General features: G+C 49.4%; 1 protein-coding gene across 1 annotated transcript in view; it reads left to right on the top strand.

The window, feature by feature from the left end:
- The window catches only part of ANKRD44 (ankyrin repeat domain 44), a 259546-nt gene that overhangs the window by 130001 nt on the left and 103135 nt on the right, over positions 1 to 26410 (top strand). The window contains exons 3-5 of the mRNA XM_080669556.1: positions 7230 to 7308; positions 17654 to 17724; positions 26071 to 26271. Coding sequence (XP_080525682.1) covers positions 7230 to 7308; positions 17654 to 17724; positions 26071 to 26271 — 351 coding nt within the window. The remainder of the gene's footprint in view (positions 1 to 7229; positions 7309 to 17653; positions 17725 to 26070; positions 26272 to 26410) is intronic.

Genomic DNA, 26410 nt, shown 5'->3' with positions numbered 1-26410 from the left:
CTAACTGCCCTCCCCTGCAGGCTTGATCGCCCCCAGTTGCCCTCCCTTGCAGGCCTGGTCCCTCCCAACTGCCCTCCCCTGCTGGCCTGATCGCCCACAACTGCCCTCCCTTGCAGGCCTGGTCCCTCCCAACTGCCCTCCCTTGATGGCAATCTTGTGGTAGCCATCTTGTGTCCACATGGGGGCAGGATCTTTGACCACATGGGGGCAGCCATCTTGTGTGTTGGAGTGATGGTCAATCTGCATATTACTCTTTTATTAGATAGGATAGAGGCCTGGTGTATGGGTGGGGGCCAGCTGGTTTGCCCTGAAGGGTGTCCCGGATCAGGGTGGGGGTTCCCTTGGGGTGTGGGGCAGCCTGGGCGAGGGGCCTGTGGTGGTTTGCAGGCCGGCCATGCCCCCTGGTGACCCAAGCGGAGGCCCTGGTATCTGGGGTTTATTTATCTTCTACAATTGAAACTTTATAGCCTGGAGCAGAGCCAAGCCTTCTGCTTGCTCTGAGGTGGCAGCCATTTCTGTTGGGATTTATGTATCTTCTGTAATTGAAACTTTGTAGACTTAAGCAGAGGCCTGGGCCGGCCAGGGCTGCAGAAGCTTGGCTTCCTCCATCACCGGGGGCAACCCTAGCCTCCTGCTCTTTCCAGCTCCGTGTCTGCCGCCGTTTCTGTTGGGATTTATGTATCTTCTATCATTGAAACTTTGTAGCCTTGAGTGGAGGCCTAGGCCAGCAAGGGCAGGCGGAAAGCTTGGCTTCCTCAATTGCCAGGGAAACCCATGCCTCCCTCCTGCTCTCTGTGGCCGTAGCCATCTTGGTTGGGTTTATTTGCATATTTGCTCCTGATTGGCTTGTGGGTGTGGCTTGTGGGCATGGCTCGTGGGTATAGCGGAGGTACGGTGAATTTGCATATTACTCTTTTATTAAATAGGATTGCATATAAACTAAAATATCTACCCAGAGGCTGAAAAAGAACTTGGTAAAGAAATACTAATCCTTTCAGCTAAGATAGTTTTCGGTGGAGCACAGAAATTGTTATTATAAGCTTTTGCTTTTAATTCCCCTCAGCCCCCTCTGTCCCCATAAAAGAGAGAGCGAGAAACAGACCCGGTAACTAAAAGGTATTGTTGTGCTCAGAGTAAATGTCTCCTTTCATGCCACACTCTTTCTTTGTCTGTTTGGCATTTTCTAACACTGTGTGTGCGTCTGCTCTTTGCTGGCTGGTGTGATTAACCTAATATCAGTCTACTGCAGTGCACAGCCCGCTGGGGGCAAGAGAGCAGGATTCATTGAGGCTCTGTGAAGGCCCAGACCCGTCTTTTGATGCCATGGTGTCCTCGAACGTAGCACGGTGTCTGACACATAGTAGGCCCAGTAAATATTTTGTCACTTGTATGAATGAGCAGTTCCACCACTGCCATTAACACCATGTGACTTTGAGCCAATTCGTTAAACTCTCTGGATGTCTCTAATACCCTTCCAGTTCAAATATTTTATAATTCCAGCTTCCTCTCCTGAGATTAAATGTGTGTGTGTGTGTGTGTGTGTGTGTGTGTGTGTATATATATATATATATATATATTTCAGAGAGGAAGGGAGAGGGAGAGATAGGAACATCAATGATGAGAGAGAATCATTGATCGGCTGCCTCCTGCACGCCCCCCACTGGGGATCGAGCCCACAACCCAGGCATGTGCCCTGACCAGGAATCTAACCATGACCTCCTGGTTCATAGGTTGACACTCAACCACTGAGCCATGCTGGCCGGGCTGCAGTTGAACTTTTAATAAATATATGAAAAGGATCTTAATCTCACTTGTACTTAGTGAAATACCATGTCAGGCACATTATATTGGCATAAGGTTGGTAACATCAAATATTAGCAAGGATGTGGGGAAAAGGATCTGTTCGGTGGCCTGTGGGAGTGTAAATTGTTAAAATTATTTTTGAGAGCTACTTGACAGTACCTAGTACAGTTGACTATGAATATACCCTAAGATTGAGCTACTTCCTTTTCTTGGTATCTGCTCTAGAGAAATTCTCGTACATATGCACAGGAAGACATGGAGAAAGATGTACATTGCAACACCATTTGTAATGGTGAAGAATGAAAACAGCCTAACCTCTCTCTCACACACACGCACACACACACACACACACACACACACACTCTTCAAGTTATTTTCAGGACAGGTAAGTCACAGTTTCATGGTGCTGTACCCCTAAAGCTATCTTTTAAAAACAGCGTCTGAAGCGGACATAGAAAAATGTTAACATGTTTGATTTTTCCTGGTAGGAACATAAAGGTCTGTCATTTTCTGTGCTTGTCTATATCTGTGAGATGTTCAAACATGGAAGTAAACATGAAGATTTTAAAAAGAAACAGAATGCTTCTCTCCTTTGCTTTCTTCTTTACAAACTTCTTTTAATCCCCACCTTAAAACCAAGTGTCTTTCTTATTTGCCTCTTGCTTGACCTCAGTCTATGCTGTGTCTTCGGCTCTTTTCCTCACATATTTGAAGTCTCTCCAAGGAACCTGTTTTGTGTGCAGGTTCTTCAGACATCGCCTTGCTCTGGGTGACCTGTTGGTTAGCACACCAACCTCATCGGGCCCCCGTTGTCAGTCACTTCCCTGCTCCTTCCATACCAGTGGGCGCTTGCACTGATGATGGGAACTGCCGCATTTCATGACAGGGAGGCCTTGCGGGCCTGCTTTCTCACTGTTGCTCCGTCTGTCTGTCTTGGTACGTAAGATATTTACATGGAGGGAGGGATGTTTGTTTTAGCGCACGACAGATACTTACAGTGAAGATTAGATCGTGCCCTTCTGACAGTCTTCAAAGCATGTAATAAACCATTCCTCATCTTTAAAACAAAGGCTGGGTCCCCCCTCAGCCTGCACAGTATTCGTAGCTGCCAGAATAAACTGCCTGCCCATGTCAAGCTCACTGCACGTGTATATACTTCAGGTTCCCTGTTTTCTTTCATCTGCTTCCTTCGTAAACAGACGGCACACACTTCCTCTGCCTGACCTCTCTCTGACACTCTGCACATGTAGCTCAGACGCCAACGGGCTGTGTGTGTCTCTGGCTATTCATAGAGAGGGAGGGTTTACCTTCCTTCCTTCTGGAGAAACCTGGGTCTTTTCCTGGGTGTGTTTGCAAAGGGCTGTTTGGAATTGGAGGTACAGGGTAACGGAAAAAGATCTCTCTTTTTGTGGCACTTGAACAGTCTGTTAAAAACGACTCCAATGCGCCATCTGCAGTGGGTGCTGGTCTTTTTTTTATTTTATTGATTTTTTACAGAGTGGAAGGGAGAGGGATAGAGAGCTAGAAACATCGATGAGAGAGAAACATCAATCAGCTGCCTCCTGCACACCCCCAACTGGGGATGTGCCCGCAACCAAGGCACATGCCCTTGACCGGAATCGAACCCGGGACCTTTCAGTCCGCAGGCCGACGCTCTATCCACTGAGCCAAACCGTTTAGGGCTGGGTGCTCGTCTTACCGTGCCTGCTTTGGAAGTCTTTCTCCTCTTGGTTCGTGGGCAGTGTGAAGAGCCACATGACCATTCATCAGTGTGGTTATCACTGAGGGTGCACTTGGCAACAGAGGAGGTGAAAGCCGGTGCCGGGGGCACATGGCTCGGCCACTCTGCTGAGGCTGCAAGCGTCCTGGCTGGTCCTGGATTCTAACTGTGATCCAGAAACTACCGTTAGGTCAGCCTTCAGATACAGATGGGAAGCCAGGACACCTCATTCTTTAACGTGTTCACTGTGTTGGGCGAGTCATACAACCCAATTCAAGGGCTCAGATTCCCTCTTTTATTTTTTTTATTACTATTTTTAAATATATGTTTTTTTATTTCAGAGAGGAAGGGAGAGGGAGAGAAACATCAATGATGAGAGAGAATCATTGATTGGCCACCCCCTGCACACCCCCGACTGGGGATCGAGCCCGCAACCCGGGCATGTGCCCTTGATGGGAACCCAACTGGGGACCCTTCAGTCCGCAGGCCGACACTCTATTCACTGAGCCAAACCAGCGAGGGCTCAGATTCCCTCTTTCAAATGGTGATAATAAGACTTAACAACAAAGTTCTGAAACATGTGTCTCCCCTGATAGGGATGTTATGCGAGTCAAGTAGAAGAATAGATAAAAAGGCATTTTGGAAAAAAAAAATTAAAAGCACTCCATGATTAGCAGGTAGGTTTTGTTTCTTCTCCTAGATGCCCTAGGACCGTGGTCAGCAAACTGCGGCTCACGAGCCACATGCGGCTCTTTGGCCCCTTGAGTGTGGCTCTTCCACAAAATACCACGGCCTGGGTGAGTCTATTTTGAAGAAGTGGTGTTAGAAGAAGTTTAAGTTTAAAAAATTTGGCTCTCAAAAGAAATTTCAATCATCGTAATGTTGCTATTTGGCTCTGTGGACTAATGAGTTTGCCGACCACTGCCCTAGGGTATCCCTGGCCTAGACCCGATTTTCACCAGTGTTATTACTAGTATCCTCTTTCCCCAGAGCCTTCCCCCTTCTCCTGTCATTGCACCTCCCACTCCATTTGTCTGGCTTAGGACAAAGCAGAGTGGCCTTAAACTGAGGCAGAGGACGAACTGCAAACTGCTGGACAGTCTCACCCGATGGAGCATGGTGATGACTGTGGCTCCGAGTCCGCCCTTGACCCATGATCCCGTGCATCACTCAGGCGCCTGCGAGAGAGCAGGTGTCAGCAACCCTCGGTCAGTAATAGAAATGTGTAGCCTGACCGGTGTGGCTCAGTGGTTGAGTGCCAACCTATGAACCAGGAGGTCACGGTTCGATTCCCGGTCAGGACACATGCCCGGGTTGTGGGCTCGATCCCCAGTAAGGGACATGCAGGAGGCAGCTATCAATGATTGTCTCTCATCATTGATGTTTCTATCTCTCTTTCCCTCTCCCTTCCTCTCTGAAATCAATATAGATATATTTTTAAAAAGTAATAGAAATGCGTAGATGTACTAGAAGCTGCAGGAAACTTTTAAATGCATAGCAATAGGGACACTGGAATTTAACAATGAAAAATTTTTACAATATGATCTCACAGAACACACCCATTTTATACTATAAAAACTTTGGTTTCAACAAGCCATGTCATAAAAGTGTCATAAAAGGGGCCACAAAATCGGCAAGGCCAGGCATATAATAACAGGCCAGCAGGTTTAGATACGAGGGTGTTCTTGGTTTTATTGGAGATCACATGCTCAACAGAGCACTGACTCTGCTTCGGGTCAAATGAAGTCATATTTGGGTTGGGTTAGCCCCTGTGGAAATCACTTAGGTAAGGTCTAATTTGTTCAACCAAACCCTGCAACCAGTTCAGTTCACAGGAGAATGTGTAATTATGAACCAGTAACTTCTATCCCGAGACCCAACCGAAACGTTTTGGTAGCGATAGTGGGGATTGAAAGCGAATATGAGGCTGACATGGGAAGTGCTTGTAGCGATCTCACCAGAAGAAACAGAAATAGAGAACGTTTGTGGAAGTCTGTTCTTGGTGACTTGTATAATCCGGCACACCAGTTAAAACACTGGATTCTCAAATGAGCAAACGTGTTTTCAAATATTGAAGCTTTATTTTCACCGTAAGGGTGATCTAGTGATTAAAAGTTAGTCCATCCCTTCATGAAGCCTGTTTACCAGACCTCCTAACAAATAGACTGTTGGGAGATCAGCTCTTGCTGTGTCCCCTGCCTGCCACCTGTTTTAGGTGTTAGTGAGTCAGGAAGTGCCTAAAAGCATGGGTCTGGAAGAGCAGAGGGCTGAGCTGTCAGAAAATAGAATAATCTCCTTGGCCTAATCCAGGGTTGTGAGGTGGCTTGTATCATCAGGTCATCACAGGAAGGATGCTCAAGATTAATCATGAATCCACGAATCTCTGGAAACGAAAACACAGGCTAGTTGTAGGAGAAACCTCAAAGGCAGCATCCAGACTTTGGCTGCCACTGTTATGGCGCGATGGCTGGATGTTTGCGGGGAGACCTTGCACGCAGACCAGTCGGTTTGGCCAGTTTCTGCTGAGCACCTAGTTTGTTGCTGCTCTAGGGATAAGCGGGCGTGAGACCTGGTCTTGGTCCTGAGAGTTCTCAGGCCTGGCGGGAAGATGTCACAGGACTGTCTGTGCTGATGGCAACGATGGCTCTGCACAGAGCACTGGCTGTACATGGCCAAGCCTTGTGCTGCCTGAGCTTTGCTGACTTGCATTACCTTAACTTTTCCTATCAGTTCTCCAAGGTAGGCATTGCTATCTCTGATGTACAGATGGGGAAGCAATCCCCCCCCGCATGTTATTGTACTGCCTCTGAGCGCAGTATGTTGAAGGCCTTGCCAAGGACGTAGAGTGGGGAAGACCTCAGCTTGGCTCTGCTATGCGCTTATGGGGTCTTGAGGAAATTTCGTAATTAATTTGAGCCACAGTTTCTCATCTATAAAACAGAATTAACAGTGTCTACTTAGCCCTCACTGTCAGCAGCCTCAGAAAGGCCTTACCTGAGCACTCGAAGGAATTTTATTCCCATCTCCCCAGTTACTTGGTCCCATCACTCTGTTGTGATTTTGCTATCACCACCTGAAATGATCTTTCTGTGTTCATGACTATGTGTGTTCATAACTATTGTTGGCCTCCCACTTAAATGCAAGTTCCCTGAGGGCAGGGACTGGGCCTTTCACAGTCACCCTTCTGTCCCCACACATTGGTTCCTGGCACATAGTGGGAATTCAATATGTATTACATGAATGGGAAGTGTGTAGGCCACAGTTAATGGAGATAGAAAGGAGAAAAATGACTGTTCTTATGTTCATTGTCCTTGTGAAAAATTCCAGAAAGAACATAAATCATGGAAAGCTTTGCGCTATGCAGTTCAGGTAGGTAGAATGGTTCAGATTTGTGTTTTTTAGCCATTACTGAAGGCTTACAAATAAATTCAGTTCCATCATCTAGTGCATAATGGGCCATCCTTGACCGGAGCTGACCTTCCTTAGCAGGAGAGCGAGGCCAGCAGGACACAGACTCAGAAAATGGGATCTTGCGTGCATGCGACTGGGGGAGATGCTGAGAGAAATGTGTCAGCAGAACTCGCCCGAGTCGGCGTTTGGCCTTCGCTCTCTCCCAAGCGTGAGCCTCAGAGAATGCGTTGTCCTGCTGTGTCTCCCAATGGCCCCTGCAGCCACACTGACTTGCTTACTGTTGCCCTGGTTGCAGGACTCGGAGAAGCGCACTCCGCTGCACGTGGCCGCGTTCCTGGGAGATGCCGAGATCATCGAGCTGCTGATTCTTTCAGGTAAATGCCAGCGTGCGTACAGTCACCGCAGATAACTGTCAGCGACCCACTTATTGCAGTGACCACGCTAAGGAATGCAAGCACAGTTTCTTTATGGGGCTCATGAAAGTTTATTCGATGAGCGATTTTGTCGGTAAATGTGTAAAAAGTGCAAGGAGTTGTTCTTTTTAAAAAACACGTATTTTTATTGATTTCAGAGAGGCAGGGAGAGGGAGAGAGAGATAGAAGCATCAGTGATGAGAGAGAATCATTGATTGGCTGCCTCCTGCACGCCCCCTAATGGGGATCGAGCCTGAAACCTGGGCATGTGCCCTTGACCAGAATCAAAACCAGAACCCTTCAGTGCACAGGCTGACACTCTATCCACTGAGCCAAACCAGCTAGGGCACAAGAAGTTGTTCTTATTGAAAAATGACGTCTCCAGCAAAACTTATGTGTGATTTGAAAATCTGATTCCTGACCATCTATCAGGCCCAGCGTGGTAGGTGAATCCAGCATATTTGGATGTCTTTATAAAAGAACAAGCAAGCAAACTGGTTCCTTCGCGTGTATATGAACAGACACAAATGTGTGTGTACGTCCATAGAGCTGAACTGCACTGCAAAACAATGCTTTGTTCTGTTGATGGACCTATGACTATGGCCGTGTAATCTATATATATAAAGTGGTAATATGCAAATTAGCTGGGCGTCACGACCGCTCAGGAGGAGCTGTGTGCACAGATGGGCAGGAGGGGACTGCGTGCCGCCCCCAGCCCCAGCGGACACACACCAGGGGTGGGGGCGTGCTCCGAGCAGCTGCAGCGCGGCTTGGAGCATGTCCCCGGTGGGTGGCAGTGCTGGCTGGAGCAAAGCAGCCCGGGTCCTGGGTGCCGGAGGGAAGCATTTGCCGGCAGCCAGGGGAAGGAAGGCCTATTCTTGCACGAATCTTCATGCATCGGGCCTCTAGTAAAAATATAAAAACACGCAAGGAAAGGAAACATTAATTTCTGGACAGTAGTTACTTACTTCTGAGGAGGCAGGTCGAGGGAGGGGTGTTTTTAGGGAAAGGCACAAAAGAGACTACAACTCTGTAAAGTACTCTATTTTCTAAAAATTGGAAGCAAATATGGCAGATGTGTTCAATCTGATTTGCATGTGCACTGGTCTTTGCGATATTCTCTTTATTTTTCTATGGATTTTAAGTATTTTATCTGAGTTAAAAACACCAGTGCTTTCATTTTTGGAAACCTGTGTACTTGGTACGTTCCACCGAGCAGGTTTCTGAAATCAGTATGTGCTCTCCGCCTTGAGCCAGACAAGGCCCAGGAATGAGTCTGAGCACGTGCACGCGTCCTGGTGTGGGTCACGTGCAGACCTGCTGCCTTTCCTCCTGCCTTCTGTTGGGGAAATTAAAAGCTGGAGGAAAGGCCTCTGCCCACAGACTATGCTCGGCCTTTGTTTGCAGTAGCAAAGGGAACTGTAGAACCCAAAGCGAGCTGCGCCCGGGTGGGAGCGGATGCAGCTGTCTAAGCAGATGTGGAGGACATTGTGGGAGGGAAACAAGAATTGTGCTGGGAGCCCTGGCCGGTTTGGCTCAGCGGTTAGAGCGTCGGCCTGTGGACTGAAGGGTCGCAGGTTCGATTCTGGTTGAGGGCACATACCTTGGTTGCGGGCTTCATCTCTAGCCCTGGTCGGGGCACATGTGGGAGGCAACCAGTGCATGTGTCTCTGTCACATCAATGTTTCGCTCTCTCTCCTTCCTTCAGCCTTCCTTCCGCTCTCTCTAAAAATCATTGGAAAAAATATCCTTGGGTGAGGATTAACAAACGAACAACAATTGTGCTGGACACACAAGGAAGGTTTCACTGCCTTCAAGGTGGGCTTTCCCGGACACAGTGCTTTGTGCAGCCTGCGCTCCTGACGGTTGCCTGGAGCTTGTTGGGAGCCTGTGTGGCATCCTTGTGTTCTTGAGAGCAGGCCTCCGCTGACGGTTCTAAGATGTTCCAGGGCCCTAGGCCAAACAAACACGCATTGTTCGGTGTTGGCACGGACCAGGGCTCCGAGCCAGCACGCACCTGGCCGGCTGCCCCAGCGATAGAGACTTGGCCCATGGAGAACTGTAGGCGGAAACCAGTGGGGTGTAAAGTAAAGAACTTCGTGGTATGACAGCTAATGGTCCCAAGTGGCTGTACTCACCATCCAAACGTGTGAAGAGACACCTCAAAGTCTCAGAAAAACATTAGGTTCATGAATGTGCCAATTCAGAACTTTGTCTTGGACCCCAGCCTTGGTTTCTGTATGTTTTTCATACCTGGAAGGGAAGGTTTTAATTCTGCAGCCTGAAGTTGACCCCTGTTTTCCTTAGATGCCTCACCACCTTCACGTGGCATGGAGTCCACCAGCCACTCTTTTTAAAAAATATATATATTTTTATTGATTTCAGAGGAAGGGTGAGGGATAGAGAGATAGAAACATCAGTGATGAGAATCATTGATCAGTTGTCTCCTGCATGCCCCACACTGGGGATCAAACCCGCAACCCAGGCATGTGCCCTTGACGAGAATCAAACCCAGGACTCTTTAGTCCTTAGGCTGACTCTCTATCCACTGAGCCAAACCAGTTAGGGCCAGCTGCTCTTAAATGTGGCTCATTCAGTGGAGCCTAGAGAATATATCTTGATCTGTATACCTCTTTGTCTTGGAATTCTGAGCTGTTAACCTCTAGTATAATTTTGGGTGGCACATGCCATGGGATTTCCTCACCCCCATCAAATTAGAAAGATTTAGGGTCTGAGAGAGCATGGGGAAAGTTCTTTAGAAATTTTACTCAATTGTAGAAGCTTTAGGTAAACACTTGGAATTCACATGGCTTTAGTTTGCTCTTAGAAGTCCTGTATCCAGTTGTATATTATTTTCCTAAAGAATAGTCACTGTAAGAGCAGGACAATTTCACCTCTGAGCTTTCATCTGGCAGCTGACCCTTTAGGGAATCCACCCAAACTCTTCTCCAACTTCCTAACGAGTGAGGTGTTAATGATTCCCATGTTGGACAAATAATTTGGCTTTGCCAGAATAGCCCATTACAGCTGTGTTCTCTATTGTTGTATTAACTTGCAGAGTGTACTGTAACCCAACCCCAGTAATCCCTCCCGACATTGTCTCCTATTAGCCAGGTGGATGGAGCCCTGAGGCCCCTGAACAGACAGAGAGGAACAGGCCTTGCAAAACCCCCCTTCCTGTAACCGCCAGAGCAGATTCTGGCTTTACTTCCCCACCTGACTCTCGCTTCTCTTTGGGAACTGGCCTTGTTGGGCTCAAGTCAGAGAGAAGGTCAAGCTGTTGCCCAGAGCTGCATGCATGAGACCGACGTGAATCAGTGAGTGGATAAGAGTTAAGGGACAAGGTTGCGGTGTAGGAAGCAGAGGCACGGGAACACGACCCCAGTGGCAGCAGCTGTAGAGAAACTACAGCTGGATGCTGTAGAGGGATGCACACGGGTTAGAGCCCTGGGCTGGAGGAAGAACCCTGAATCCTCACCCTCCAGCATGGGATGTGTGAGGTGTAAGTACGAATTCAAAATAGTAAGTTCATTTGCATGTAGGCCACCAAGGGGTATTCCGGTAAAGGGATTTCCTGTGATTTTTCAAAATGTGATTTCTACTCCCAGTGCAGATTGTCTCCTGAGCCACGCAGGTCATTGTTTTGATGCTCTTATGCATAACACATACTCATCCCTTAAGGTTGGATTTGTTTTTTGGGGTGTGTTTTTCTTCCACCCCCAAGAGGTGAAGGTGATTAAACCAGGCGGTGCTGGTTGTGCCCCCCTCGGTGGTGTGATTATCAAGGGATGAGCCATTACCTGGTGGGCATGTCAGCCGGCTCCAACGGCAAGTCCAAGGGGAGTGCTGAAGGTGCTCTGAGCAGTTGCCACATCATGGGATTATCACACGCGCTTCCAAGTTCATTGCTTTGAAGGACACTGCTCCTGGGCTGTAATAAGATTTGGTCTCTGCGTGAAAAAACCCATAGCAAGCCGATTGCATTATATTCTAATCATACTTCGTATGATTTTTGGTTTATACTTGTTTGTTTCCATAATTAAACACCAAACTTGGGATACATCAGCCTTAAGAATCCGTTATCCTCTTTGACCTCTAAGCGCTTTCAGTCCCTCGCCTACCTTTTGCCTTCGTTCTACTTTTTCCTAGACGACAGGGCTGAGAGAACAGACATGTCGCCTCTGGAAAAGACGCTCAGAGCGCCCGTTACTCCTGCTCTCTGTGAACACAAAATCAGGAGGTAATAGGGGTGAGATGAAACACACACTTAACTCACAATCAGGGTTCATGCCCAGCTGTGAGCTGGGTCTTCGTTTCTGAAGAATCAGGAGCGCCTACCATTGAATGAATAATAATGTAAGCTTTCAGATGTCCCTGGGTGAACCGCGTCTGCCTTTAAGTCATTCGGCATGCAGACCCTCTGCCCTTCGGTGCCCCGTGGCGCCTGGCGGGCAGGTACATAACGGGGAGCTTCCTTGAGAAAAATCAGTTATAAATACTCAGCCATCCTCTGGCTCCTGCTGACATGTAAACAAGGCTGGATGTGTTCCGGCAAGAGGCCGAGGAAGCCAGTGGCTGGGATGACACTGATGAAGTACGGCCGGTCCCCGTTCAGATAACTCTGCTTTTGTCATAATAACTCCGGTGCTGGGAGGGGAGCTTTCCTGGAGGACGACCGGAGGGACGGGGGACTCAGCGGGACCGGGAGCAGCCCCGCCCCAGCTCTGTGGTGAGCTCTCAGTACCTGGAGCGCAGGGAAGCCATGCGGGGTGTGTTACACAAGAGGCGTGGTGGGGGGGGGTTGCTTTATGAGCTCAGCCGGCTCGGGGTCATTTTTCTCTTTGAGAGAATTTTAATATTAAAAGCCACACTGTCAAACTACAGCGGGAAGGCAGGGGAGGTGGGGGTGGGGTGCTGTAAGAGATCAACCGAAGGACTTGTACACATGCATATGAGCATAACCAATGGATACAAGACACTGGGGAGGGGGGCAGGTAAAGGCATGTACTGGGGGGTAGGGGAGGCCGGGGGGAGGTCAATGGGGAAGAAAAAAAGGAGACATATGTACTACTATTTGTAATACTTCAAACAATAAAAAAAAAGCTATTAAAAAAAAAGCCACACGCAATGAAAAGTTTTCACAATATATAAATAATAATTCTCCTAACAACACAACGTAAATGCCTGTAAATGATAAGAACAGACAATAATCGAAGAAGAAGGGAAACAGGCAAAGCATCTGAAGGAGCAGTTCTCGGAGAATGAGTGATGAGTGGGCAGGAGACAAGCATATTAGCAGATACCCGGCCTCACCGTCCAACAGGAAAGCAGCGCAAGGAGATACCACGTTCCTCTAATCAGATTTGCAATATTTTCAATGGTTATGACTCGAAGTTATCTCCTTTAGAAACATGATATAGAGCCTTCTAATGCCGCACACAAGGACAGAAGCAGGTTGCATGTCACGGGGGTGGGGAGGGAGGGAGGAAGGGGAAGGAGGAGGAGGGGGCAGGGAGAAGGAAGAGAAGGAGGTTGAAGGTAAAATTCTGACTTGTGGTGGCCAGAGCAGGTGGACTCAGGGCTGGGCATGTGCTACACGCGTGCAGCCTGCCCTCCCTCGTGAGTGTCCTGGTCGGCTGGCTGGTGACGGAGCTACGGCGGATGAGCTGCTTAGGTTCACAAAGAGGCGAGACCAGAATGGCATTTGGAGAGCCAAGGAAAGGGTCCCTGAGACAGAGCGCTGCCCTCCGTGCGGCGTGGCTTCCCCATCGCCTTCCTGGCCGAGCTTCCCGGGCCTCGGTCTGCCCCGCAGCTGGGCGCCTGATTTGGGACCAGCCAGCGGCTGTGGAGAGAGGAGAGCACGAGAGAAACATTAAGACGCCGCCAGCAGGGAACACATCCTCAACTGGAAAATTCCTTTCCAGTCGGACTGTTCCACCAACAGACTCTTGCTATTTATTATCCTTACTAGAGGCCCAGTGCACGAAAATTCGTGCACTCTGAGGGGGGCGGTCCCTCAGCTCAGCCTGTGCCCTCTTGCAGTCCGGGAGCCCTCAGGAGATGTCCAACTGACAGCCTAGGCCTGCTCCCCCAGGCCTAAGCCACAGTCTGGGCCCTGCCCCCCATCTCTGCCCCACCGCCACTGGTGGCCTCCCTCTGAGGGAGGTGACCGGTGGGCCGATCGGGAGATAGCGCTTGCTGGTGAGTGGCTGGCCCTGCCCCCCCCATTGCCCCGCTGCTGCTGGTTGCAGCCCCCAGATCACCATCCCCTCCCTCTGCCTGCTGGCACCTGCCTTGACTGGCCTGGTGCCACCCACTCACCGGCCCCGCTTCCCGCCGACCTGTCATTCTGTCATTTGGTCGATTTGCATATCAGGCTTTTATTATATAGGATTCCCCTGGCCTGAACCTTAGGAAAATCCTGGAGGACACTGGGTGGCGGGACCACTTTCTATGGAAAGAGTGGACGAGTTATTTTTTTTTAAGACATATACTTCTTCCTCTTTTTTAAAAATATATTTTTATTGATTTCAGAGAGGAAGAGGGAGGGAGAGAGAGAGAGGGAAACATCAATGATGAGAGTCATTGATGGGCCGCATCCTGCTTGCCCCCCACTGGGGATCAAGCCTTTCACCCTGGCATGTGCCCTTGACCGGAATCGAACCCAGGACCCTGCAGTCCATAGGTCGATGCTCTATCTACTGAGCCAAACCAGTTAGGGTGGATGTGTCATTTTTTAATCAAGGGCCACTGACCAAGAATAAAATAGTGTAAAAAAAGCAAGTTAACACCCGTCCCCCATTTTATTAAGAAACATTAAACTTCACATGTGTTAGCTCTCTTAAAAACATTGTATATTTCTAATATACTGAAAAACGTGGAAAACAATATAATTAATACCCACGTACACCAAGATTTATGAAGTCAAAGTGGCCATATTTGCATCGTATCCTTTCTTAAAGGAAAGAAAACATTGAAGACACAGGTGCAGCCCATTGGCTCTGCTTACTCATCCTTTTCCCGACCCTCCTCCACAGAGCACCCATTTTAGAGAATGCTGGTTTCTTTAGCTGTAGTTGCTACCTTTACTTCCTGCCTCTGCATCTATAAACAACATACAGAATTACTTTTGTAAATTTAAAAACTGTATGTGATTGGTATTATGCCATAGGTATTATTCTGCAACTTCATTTGTTCAATGTTACCAGGTGGAACCAAAATCCTTCCCAAAGGGGCTGCACCAGTCACACTCCCACCCTCTGTATTCAAGCCTTCCTGCTGCTCCTCACTCTTGCTAACTCGTAGCATTGTCGGACTGTAATTTTCACCAACTTGATGGGTGTGATGTGTATGCTAATGTTCCTGTCATTTGCCTCTCCCTAATACAGTTTTTTTCAACTTCCTGAATTATTTTATTTTGCAACTAGTGAATTTTGTTATTCAAAACAGTCAACTCAATTTTTTCTTCATTTACTATTTATATTCAACTAGAGGCCCGATGCACGAAGATTCGTGCAAGAATGGGCCTTCCTTCCTCTGGCTGCAGGCACCGCCTTTGCTCTGCCCAGAGCAGCCTTTCTGCTCCAGCCCGGAGCCACTTTTCTGCCTTCCCATTCTGCTCAGAGGCCCAGAGTGGCTGGGGTGGTGCGGAACACCTGCGTCCGGCCCTGCCCCCAGCCGCTCGGCGCCTGTGTATGCAAACTAACCCTCCATCTTTGTTGGGTTAATTTGCATACTCACTCCTGATTGGCTGGTGGGCATTGTGAAGGTATGGTCAATTAGCATGTTACTCTTTTATTAGGTAGATATTATTCTGTATTAGTTTCAGCTGTACAGCATAGTGGCTCAAGATTCATATACTTTACAAAGTGGTCCCCCTGATATTTAAAGCAGGAGAGAGAGGTAGAAACACCACTGAGCCACGCTGGCCAGGCCAAAAGTATACCTTCAAAGCTCCCCAGACCCGGCTGGTGTGGCACAGTGGTTGAGCGTCGACCTCTGAACCAGGAGGTCACAGTTAGATTCCTGGTCAGGGCACATGCCAGGGTTGCGGGCTTGGTCCCCAATGTGGGGCATGCAAGAGGCAGCCCATCAATGATTCTCTCTCATCATTGATCTCTCTCTCTCTCTCTCTCCCTCTCCCTCTCCCACCTTTCCTCTCTGAAATCAATAAAAATAAAATTGGAAAACATTTTAAAGTACACATGTGCCTGGCCCCATCTCAAACCAATGAAATTAGACTGGGGGGAGGGTAGGGAGGTTGCGGGGGGGGGAGGGGAGGAGTCTGTCTCTTGGTTTTAGGGATTATTATGTTCTTCTTTTCTATAATTAGTATCGTTGATGGTATTTGTCCTTCAGTTAAAGAGAAAAAGATTGTGTAAGTTCTATGATTTCTTATTTCCTTTTAGCTGGTATCTTAAACTAAATCTCTAGCTCATCATGTCCTGGTGCCTTTTTAAAAAACACACACGTAAAAAAACAAGGCTCCTATTTTTAAGCTGTCAGCTGGCCTTGGCCTCGCAGAGATTGGCCAGCCCTGCTTCCACTTGCCTCCTGCCCCAGCCTGTCCCAGAGGCACCGCCCTACCTCCCCTCCTCTGCCTGCCTTGCTCATGTCCTCACTCCTCTTCCTCACCAGCTTCCTTCCTTGTCCGAAGGCCAAAATAGTCTCATCTTACTGCATCGGCAGACGACGACATTTTCTCTTGCTCCTCCTCTTTAGTAGCCCTTTTAAGAAAACTTTTCATCTCTGATCAGAAGACTGATCAAAACCCTGAAGCCCCCTGAAAAGGAAGCTCAGATGGGGTGTTTGTTTGTTTTTTTTATAATTTTCTTTAAAAAATATTTTTTTATTATTGATTTCAGAGAGGAAAGGAGAGGGAAAGAGAAAGATCAATGATGAGAGAGAATCATTGATTGGCTGCCTCCTACACGTCCCCTACTGGAGATTGAGCCCACAACCTGGGCACGTGTCCTGACTGGGAATTGAACTGTGACCTCCTGGTTCATAGGTTGAAGCTCAACCACTGAGCCATGCAGATCGGGCAGATGGGGTGTTTTATCAGTTCAGCTGTAGAGCTGGAGGGCTTGCCCCGGTGAGAACTGTGAGGGTGTCACAGAATGAGGGCCGATTCTGCTGTCCTTGACTCCATTCATTTGAGGCGTCTGCTCCATGATGGAGGTGGCTCCAGAGAATGTGAGCTGGCTCTGGCTTGGGTATGAGCTGGCTCTAGCTGGTGTGAGCCTGACTGTCCCCCACAGAGTGAGGGAGCCTGTCTCCCCGCAGTGTGAGGGAGCCATGCGCAGCCCACACAGGCTTTCTGTTGGTCTGCCCCAGCGCTCCATGGAGGCTGGCTTATTCCCACCAAAATACCTGGCTAGTCCCAGAGACAGAATGGGGATTCCTGGATAAAGGAGATTTCTGCTGATCCTCTCAGCCCAGACGAAATTCCATCAATGAACAACATAAACTGGTGAACAGAAATAGATCCAGAGACAGAGAAGCATCAATCAGATCATCAAACCTCAGAGGGAAGGTAGGGGAGGGTGGGGGTAAGGGGGAGAGATCAACCAAAGGACTTGTATGCATGCCTATAAGCCTAACCAATGGACACAGACAACAGGGGGGTGAGGGCATGAGTGGAGGGGCTGGGGGGGGCAATGGGGGGATAAGGACACATATGTAATACCTTAATCAATAAAGAAATAAAAAAGAACTCAACTTCACCCGATGTGTTTGAAGCTGACTGGCCCTAGTGCACACTAGTTGGAAGCCTGCTTGCCGTTGACGGTTTGCCAAGAGAGTGTTGTGCGCCCTGTGAGATAGAAATGCTTAATCACTAAATAGAAAGTACTTTATCTGACTATGTATTTTATATTCAGGAATATACATTCTATTCGGGAGCGCACACACACACACACACACACACACACACACACACACACACTGGAAAAGTCCTTCATTCCTCAGAACACACATGTCCACAGCCCTGGAGAATCTGTCTTCTCACCACTGTGTCTCCTCCCCCCGGGATGCTGTACTTCCCACCCGGTCTTTACCAGCTCTTGGACATTCTCAGTTCTCGATCTCGCTCCTCTGCAGTCCTGGGTGTCTCCTCCTGTGCAGCTGCCAGAAAGCACGGGACCGATACAAGGAAAACCAAAATGCAGTGGGGTGATGGCACCGGGCAAATGGGAGCGCAAGATACAGCATCTGACGTGACCTCAGGAGACCCCCCCCACCCCCCATCCTCCCACCCCCCACCCCCCGCTGCATCATGCCTCTAACCTGTGCTGTTTGGTTCCAGGAGCGCGTGTGAATGCCAAGGACAACATGTGGCTGACCCCGCTGCACCGGGCCGTGGCCTCCAGGAGTGAGGTGAGTGGCTGTCGGATGTAACCTACCCTCTTCAGTCCCTCGGAAGAGAGACATTCTCTCTGCTGAAGCGGATTCTCACTGGTGAGCTGAAGGCTTTTGCTTCTCATGCTAGAGGGTTACCAGCAATGAACAGCTGTTGATTGGAGTGCCAGCTGCGTGCCAGGCGCAGGGCTGGGGGTGATGGGGGGTGCGATCCAAGGGGGGCTGCATGGTCCGGGACTTCAGTGAGCTCTCAGTCCGGAGGGGGAGGCACACAGGTAAGCGGGTCAGTACGACAGCAGAACGGAATGGAGTAGGAAGCGAAGGACTGCTTGATGAAGATGCCTTCCAAGGTGAGAAGCCAGGCCGAGCCAGTCCTTCGAGGATGAGCAGGGACTTGCCGGCCAGGGGCAGGAGGGAGGGCTGAGTCGAGGAGGAAGATGCCGCAGGAGAAGAGGCACAGAGGGGAGTGGAAGGCGTGTCGGTTGCATGCAGCGGGAGCGTGGGGTGAGGTGGAGGGAGGCTGACAGTAGAGGCCGGGAAAGTGGCAGAGCGTGGGTGCCCCCTGAGCAGTGGGGAGTGGGCACAGCAGAGCTAAGTGGGACCAGGATGGGACGGGGGACCTTGTGAGCTGAGCTGAAAGAGAAGCCCGTGGGTGACGGGCGATGCTGTAACTGGGAGGACAGAGGCAGAGGAGCAGGGGTGGGAGGCCAGTCAGTTCTGCCTGGACAAGCCGAGTGTGGCAAACCCGGCACTGGAAAGTACGCCCAGGAGGGCAGAGATCCGCCTATGTTCCCCGATGTACCCCAAGCTGGTCCATTGGAGATGCTCAAGAAAGAACTTATCTGGATGCTGGAAATTCAAGAGAAAATGGTGACTCGGTGGCCATTATTTGCACAGGCCTAGAGCTTAGGAACAGAGAGGATGGTCACTGAAACCATGGCACGTGGGCCCGCTGGTCCAGAGGAAGTACAGGGGTCAGGAAGAGAAGGCCAGTGCTGGGGCGGGGTGGCAGGAACCCCAGTGAATGTGGGCCTCGAAGCCTGGCCAGAGGGGATGGCCGCCATGCAGGGACACAAGGGGCTCTGACCTCATAGCTTGACCAGCTCCTCTGCCCCCGGGAAGGCGACGTGCTCCAGGCGCACCTGGTACTGACATGGCAGTGTGTGTGCTCCCTGCTAGGCCCAGTCCCTCATCCCCTCCCCCCTCCCCCCTCCTCTGCCCCCCTCCCCCCTCCAACCTTCCTTCCCAGAGTTGAGCAAGATAAGCATTCTATTTTATAGTTTAAATAGTTTAAATGGTAAAAACTCATGTTTGCTTCTAAAAAAAATGGTCAGGCTAAAGGCTGGTAGATGTGAGAATTGGAAAGATGATGTGGGAGACCAGAATATGATTGCTTTCCTTCAATCATTTTTATGGGTGTAGAACAATGACCGCATGGAGGACCTAGGTCGTGCCGCAGCGAGAAGAAAGTAGGCATTGCATAGCCTGCAGTCAGAATGCGGATGCCTCGGGCTCAGACTTGGTGCCCATTCGAGCGGCCTGGGTGCCTGTGGGAGCAGGGGGGTGGGGGGGGCGGGGCTGCATTTCAGAAGGAGACTCTGATGCCCGTGTCTCCAACCTGAGACTGAAGATGGGGCACTTAGTCCCTGGCCTTCCCAGTGTTTGAAGCTGGCGCTTCTGGAGTAGTTCCCTTTGAATTCTTTCACATCCTCCCCACCCCCCATCTCCAGTGAACCCCCTTTATACTGCGAGTTCTTAGAATAACTGTACTCAGTAATAATTATAATAATAAAAGAGTGAGTTTCCTTTAATAATGGGCACTTTCAGACGAATTATGCGATTAATTGAACAAATTGGTTGGGCACCCATTTCTAGAATTGCTACAGAACAGGAAGTTGCTGAAAGGCGGGGGCGGGGGGTGGGGGATGAGGGCCCGTGAGGTCAGTAATGGAGTCAATGCCTCCAGGATGTGGGCAGCCCCCGCCCGCAGCCCCGGACATGCCTTGTTAATACTGTTACTTGGAGAGTTTGCTAGTGATTGCATGAATATATGCATTTGACCCAAGTTTACTGAGTACACACTCTCGGTCAGGCTTTGTAAAGAGCACGGAAAACTGTATAAACCAGGGGTGGGCAAACTTTTTGACTCGAGGGCCACAATGGGTTCTTAAACTGGACCGGAGGGCCGGAACAAAAGCATGGATGGAGTGTTTGTGTGAACTAATATAAATTCAAAGTAAAGGAGCGGAGGGGAGAGCAAGAGAACCGGATAGAACAGCTGGATCCGGCCCGCGGGCCGTAGTTTGCCCACGGCTGGTATAAACTCACACCCTGGTCTAAAGCAACGGGCGTTGGCGGGATTTGACGTTGCTGCTGCCTGCAAGGACTCCGGAGGCACAAACCACTCCTCTCCCCGAGGACGTCATGACCCCTTCAAAGCAGTGCCCGCGGAGAGGGAAGGGACACATATCAGAGGCCGTGGTGTTTAGGACACACGCTCCCTGTTTCTCCTCCTCGGTCCCGTGGGCCACGGTGCATGTGGCTGTGTCCTGTCGCAGGGTTGGGGTGGCCTGCCGCAGACAGAGAAAGTCCTAACAAGTAGACATAAAGGGACTGCAAGTGCCACTCCGGTTCCATCCCTGTCACGCCCATGACAGCGCCCTGTGTCATGATGTCTGTCTCGTGTAGGACAGCCTGCTGGGGCAGGGATCCCATCGAGGCCCTGGGTGCTGGGCCGGCTGCCTGCTGGTGAGACCGCCCTCCAGGAGCAATGCGGGGGGGGCCCTCCCCGCCATCCCCCCCCCCCCGCCCCTGCCCCGCCAGCCAGGCCGGCTCCTTAGACAGGAAGGACAGGCGGCGAGGAGGCCCCTGCCAGCCGCCGGGGTGCGGCCCGGAGCTGGGGTTCACTGGCCGTGATGAGGCAGCATTCACAGCCTGAGAGCCGTGGGACAGAGGAATGGCACGCCTCCTACGTGTAATAATGAAGTAACTGAGTTTATCATCTGCTTCTTTGTTTTTTTCATTTTATTATTCGACCCTTGATTGTATTTTAAAAAGTATTGGCTCCTGAGGGATTTGAAGTGGTGTAATTTAGAAAACCCCACACAAAACAATTGGTCCTTCAGGGTAGATTGGGAAGAATCAGGTAAGTAACCTTTCTTGAATCAGGAAGTGTTCAGCTTTCCTTCCCCCACATTATCTTGTAAATTTCCGTCAGAGCCAATGTGTGATACAGGAAAAGAGACTTTTTTTTTTATTACAGAAATCATTAACTCCCTAGGCAGGGGTCCTCAAACTCCGGCCCGCGGGCCACATGCGGCCCGCCGAGGACATGGATCCGGCCCGCCGGGGGCCGCTGCCTGTCCTGCTTAGCAGCCGACGCGTCCCGGGCCCGCAGTGCGCATAGGAATTTGTTCATAGTTTTTTTTTTAAACTATAGTCCGGCCCTCCCACGGTCTGAGGGACAGTGAACTGGCCCCCTGTTTAAAAAGTTTGAGGACCCCTGACCTATACAGTCATGAAAGTGTGCCCTCTTCAAGCCAAGATAAAGTGCTTCTCAGATGAAAGATTTAGAAAGAGAAGTGGTTTTAAAAAGAAAGTTGTCGTTTTAAATCGAAGCCTGTTTTAGCCCCGGCAGGTGTGGCTCGGTTGGTTGGAGTGTTGTCCTTTTAACACCAAAAGGTGGTGGGTTTGGTTCCTGGTCAGGGCACATCCCCAAGTGGCAGTTCGATCCCCAAGTGGGGCAATCTCTCTCTCTCTCTCTCTCTCTCTCTCTCTCTCTCTCTCCCTCTCTCCCCTTCTCTAAAATCAAATATTTTAACCAAAATATTATATTAAATTTCTATGAAGTGTATGAGGCCAGCCTGGCAGGCCAAAACTTCATAATAATGTCTGTACCTAAGGAGAATTAATGTTGAAGTTCTTGAGGCCAGGGCGCTTGCTGATACTGTCTGCTGGGAAAGGTAAGCGCTGGCCTGGTAGACACTGCCTGAGCCCTTAAGTCAGCCAGGCCGACAGCCCATCGCCCTTAAAATGAAGCCGCCAATCATATGAAGGGGTCAGACCCCTTCTAACATCCTATATTTAATTCAATTCCGTAATCATTTTAGGCTACTTGCGTTTTCATTTCTAAAATGTTAATTTTTGGAAATTCAGTAAGAACTCTCCTTTTATACTGTTTCTTGGTCGCACCCTTTCTTGTCAAGTCAGATGAAAACCAGGCAATTCATTACGTAAGCAGAAGGGCAAAGTTAAGACATTTCATAAAAGTGGAGATATAAAAGCGATGGCTGTTCTGGGCGTCCTTGAGCTGTAAACGTAGGTGTGGGTCGGAAAGACCAATGTGGTGAGATTGGCACTGCCCTGGGGATTGGCTGATGGCCAATGGGAAGGGATTTGTTAGAGACCCTAACCCACTTCTTTCCCCATCTGATCGATGAACTCGAACCTTTCCCCTTTCTAATGTCGTAGGTGTAAGCCAGACGCTGGTCGGGGGCCCCTTGCTTTCTAAACAGATGTGACTGGCTGGGAGCTACAGGCCACATCTTGGGCAAAGTCTAATATTTTCCCAGTGTTCCGACGATCTGGAGGTTTCAGCTTTTGATTGGCTGGCTCCACACCCCCGTGCCTGCTCCATTCCTGTGGTTTGTGTGTCAGCTCTCCCTCCTGGCCTGCAGACTCTGTCCCGCCTGGACGGATCCCTCTGCTCCGGGGTGCCAGCCCGTGGCCTCGCCCTGCTCTCTCTGTCCTCCCTTCCTTTCTTCGCTCTGCTCCACAGCTCCAAGGCCGAGCACGAGGCTTCTGACTCTCAGTGGGACCTGCCCTTTCTTAGATCGCTGTTTGGACTTAAAGCAGTATTTTTTCACGCTGGGAAATCACAACAGTCTCTTTTAACCAGGTTTGATAATTTGCAGTTTGTGGTCATTTAAACAAGGAGCTAGACTTCTTTCGTGAAGGGCAGTTAGTGAGTATTCCAAGGCCGCATGAGGTCTCAGTCACAAATGTTCAACGCTGCTGTTACCATTTAAAAGCAGCCATAGAGGATATGTAAACAGGGAATGAGGCTGTTTCAATAAAACTTTATTTACAAAAACAGACCAAAATGATCTGTGATAAAATATTTTTAAAAGTATTGCCTATTTAAGAATACAGGCCCCCCCCCCCACACACACACACTCAAATACATATTTTCTTTGGGTAACCTGTTGCTTTGTGTGAAATGAATTTCTAAATATTTCTTTAAAAGAAGTACCTCTTGAAGATAATAATATCTCATTCCCCTAGTCTTAGTTACTCAAAAAGTAATCACATTTTGTGACTTTCAGAAAACAAATTTCTAATGATTTCACTGGTCTTATCTCCAAAAAGTGTAAACTTGTGAAATGTTCTTGTATATTTTGTTTTGTTAGTCTATCCTTAATTTGCATACTATTTAATGCAAAGCAAGAATGAGTGCCAGTGCAATAAAATAATGCACGAGGCAAAGGTATTAAAGTGACAGTAGGGGTTGTCATTTTGCTCTGAACGTGTAAAAAGCAGACTGCACCAGCAGTTTTTACACCATTGCTTGGAGATGATTATCTTCAATCTCCTTGGCCATATATCTGCAGAACTTTTCCAGCATGCATCTTCAAAATGTGCATCTCATTTGTTTATAAATCATATACTGAACTGCTGTCATATTCCAAGGCACAATAGACTGAGGGGAGGCTCTTCATTTATCAGCTCTCCCGTGACCCAGGGAGATAATAGGCTTCTGATGGCTTTCCTGTTTTGGCCAAGCGCCTGCCAGATCTGATTAAATCTGTCATTACTCCTACCTCGTAATGTAGGTGATAGAAAGCTTTACCCGGAGCGGAAGTGCCAGCTCTGTGGCTTCCACGTTAGTCACGCGGGTTCCTTGCATACATCTGGCTTCTTTTAGGGTGCTCCCAGTTTAAGGGCACATCTCACAATCTGTAAATGGATGTGGCAGGCCCTTCACTCTGCCTTTGGGTGCCCTCCCAGCGAATGAATGGAGCCAGGGCCACCCCACCCCCTCAATACTGTGGGCGCCCCCCTCTTCCCTGAGGGCATCCCCAGTACTCTGGGGCCAGATCCTCGGCAGAGCGGACTGAGGGCACCGTGCCAACCCAGACGTTAAATGCCAGCTGAAATGCTTTCCTTTTTAAAGAAAACAAATGTACGTGAAGGTTCCAATACATTTTCTCCCCACATCAGGACGAATTGGGGGGCGGGGGGGTTTGGGGGTTTGGATTCTTCCCACTTAAACCTCCCTATTTATGAGAACAAAGTTGATAAAAATATCATTTTTCTAATTTAAATTTTAATGCTTTATTGTGATTGTGCTTTCCTTTTGCTTTATTTTTTGTGCACTCAGCTAGTTGTTAGGATAGAACAGCCGTGGGCAAACTACGGCCTGCGGGCCGGATCCGGCTGTTCTATCCGGTTCTCTTGCTCTCCCCTCCGCTCCTTTACTTTGAATTTATATTAGTTCACACAAACACTCCATCCATGCTTTTGTTCTGGCCCTCCGGTCCAGTTTAAGAACCCATTGTGGCCCTCGAGTCAAAAAGTTTGCCCACCCCTGGGATAGAACCTACCTGGGTAATATTTCTCTCCACCTTCCGTAGTTGTGTAACCATGTTTCGCACAGTATGTGAGCTTAACAGGTACACATGTTTTGCTCTGAAATGGGCTCAAGGAATATTTAGCAATGATTATTTTATTGTCTGTCTTGCTGAGGATGGGTGGCGTATATATATATATATATATATATATATATATTTCCTCCCCTTTTTGGTAATCGTAACAAATTGCTTGCTTGGGCCCTATCAGCTTATTACCCTTTCTTTATAGCATCTAAATGGAGTTACACTATTTCTTTAAACTAGATTCTCTCATTTGCAAAGTTAATTTCTTTTTGCTCTCATTCTACTCAGCCATTCACTTCCACATGTACTGATTCATGGAACATTCTTTTTATTTTGTCATTTATGTCCCCGATGAAAGTATTAATCTTGAGAGTTCGCATTGTCTTCTATCTGGGGCACTTTTATATACTTGCATGATAACGCAGCCTGGTCTCTCCAGGCCTGTGGGGGTCAGGGTGGACAGAGGTGAGCACTTGGCCCATGAAGGGTGCAGGAGTGTGGGACTAATGCCTTTCACCGGTTCATGGATGACACATTGGTAAGATGCCCATAAAGCAGCTCCATTAACTGCTCCCAAGGATGTCCCTGGAAATCAAGAGAAGCAACCACAGCCAGTCGCCTTTCCAGAGACGCCGCATCATTCACTCGATTCAGCAGAGGAGTCTCCAGGCCTGGCTGTGTAACCAGGTCCCCAGGCAGCGTCACAGAGAGCCCGAGGCCAGCTAGACCCTCGGGGTGGGACCAGGCATCTATTGTGCAGCCGTGGGCAAACTATGGCCCACGGGCCGGATCCGGCCCGTTTGGCTGTTCTATCCGGCCCGCGGAGCGAAAGAGCGGAGGGTTCTCTTGCTCTCCCCTCCGCTCCTTTACTTTGAATTTATATTAGTTCACACAAACACTCCATCCATGCTTTTGTTCCGGCCCTCCGGTCCAGTTTAAGAACCCATTGTGGCCCTCGGGTCAAAAAGTTTGCCCACCCCTGTGTTAAGGGCTCCCCAGGCGGTTTCACTGCACAACAAGGAAGAGGTGTAGTTCAAGAGGCAAACGAGCTGACTAGGTCAATAGAAGGAAAGTGAAAAGTGGGAGGCTCAGGAAAGGGGAAGGAACTCAACAGTAGAAAAGAAACCACCCCATTGTAACATGGGAAAGGTTGGAAAAACACTTGTGTAGCTTCAGGTTGAGATGGTAACAGACATCCTCTTTGCTTCACTTCTTATCGATCACAGAGAGGGGGTTGCGATGTTGGCCGAGAGCACTGAAGGTTTATAAATTGATCCAAGAATGTCTGAACGGCTTGGAGGCCTTGGCTTTGGAAGAGGGAGACTGATCAACAAACACCTCTGACCTCAGATGATCTCGGGGGGCCTTTTGGCCGAAGGATATTTTGCCCAGATGTGCACACTTGCACATGTGTGCTCTCGTTTGGCCCCAAACACCTGCTACCTTACAAGGAAACCTTACACTCAGAAGGTGTAGTGGTTTTGGAGCTGTGCCAGGGCCCTTGGCCTAACAAAGAAACGTACGGGGAGTCTGTTTTGACCCGCGCCACTCTGGATCTTTATCTCGCATTCACTTTGCTTGTCCCAGGAGATCCCCCCTCTGAAGCCAGCCGCCCCTCTCTGTAGCGCGGGGTCTGGTGAAACCGCTCACACCCAAGGAGTATTGATCAGGCATCTGTCAGTGACCCCTGCGCACTCTGCTTTGGTTGTAGGAGGCAGTGCAGGTATTGATTAAGCACTCGGCTGATGTCAACGCGAGGGACAAGAACTGGCAGACCCCGCTGCACGTGGCCGCCGCCAACAAGGCTGTGAGGTGTGCGGAAGTGATCATTCCCCTGCTGAGCAGCGTCAATGTCTCGGACCGCGGCGGCCGCACCGCCCTGCACCACGCCGCTCTCAACGGCCACGTGGAGGTGAGCGTCCTCACCCTGGGAGCAAGGGTCCTCCCTCCGGCTCTCTCAGCCCGGATGGAACCAATTGCTACCTGTGTCCCCCCCCTCCCCTTCCCTCTCTCTCTCTCAGCCCACAGTGGAACCTAATATTACTGCTGAG

Source organism: Plecotus auritus, assembly GCF_963455305.1.
Source record: "Plecotus auritus genome assembly, chromosome: 5".
Taxonomy (NCBI): Eukaryota; Metazoa; Chordata; class Mammalia; order Chiroptera; family Vespertilionidae; genus Plecotus; species Plecotus auritus.
The sequence above is the reverse complement of the archived record's forward strand: the minus strand, read 5'-3'. Positions and strand labels throughout refer to the sequence as shown.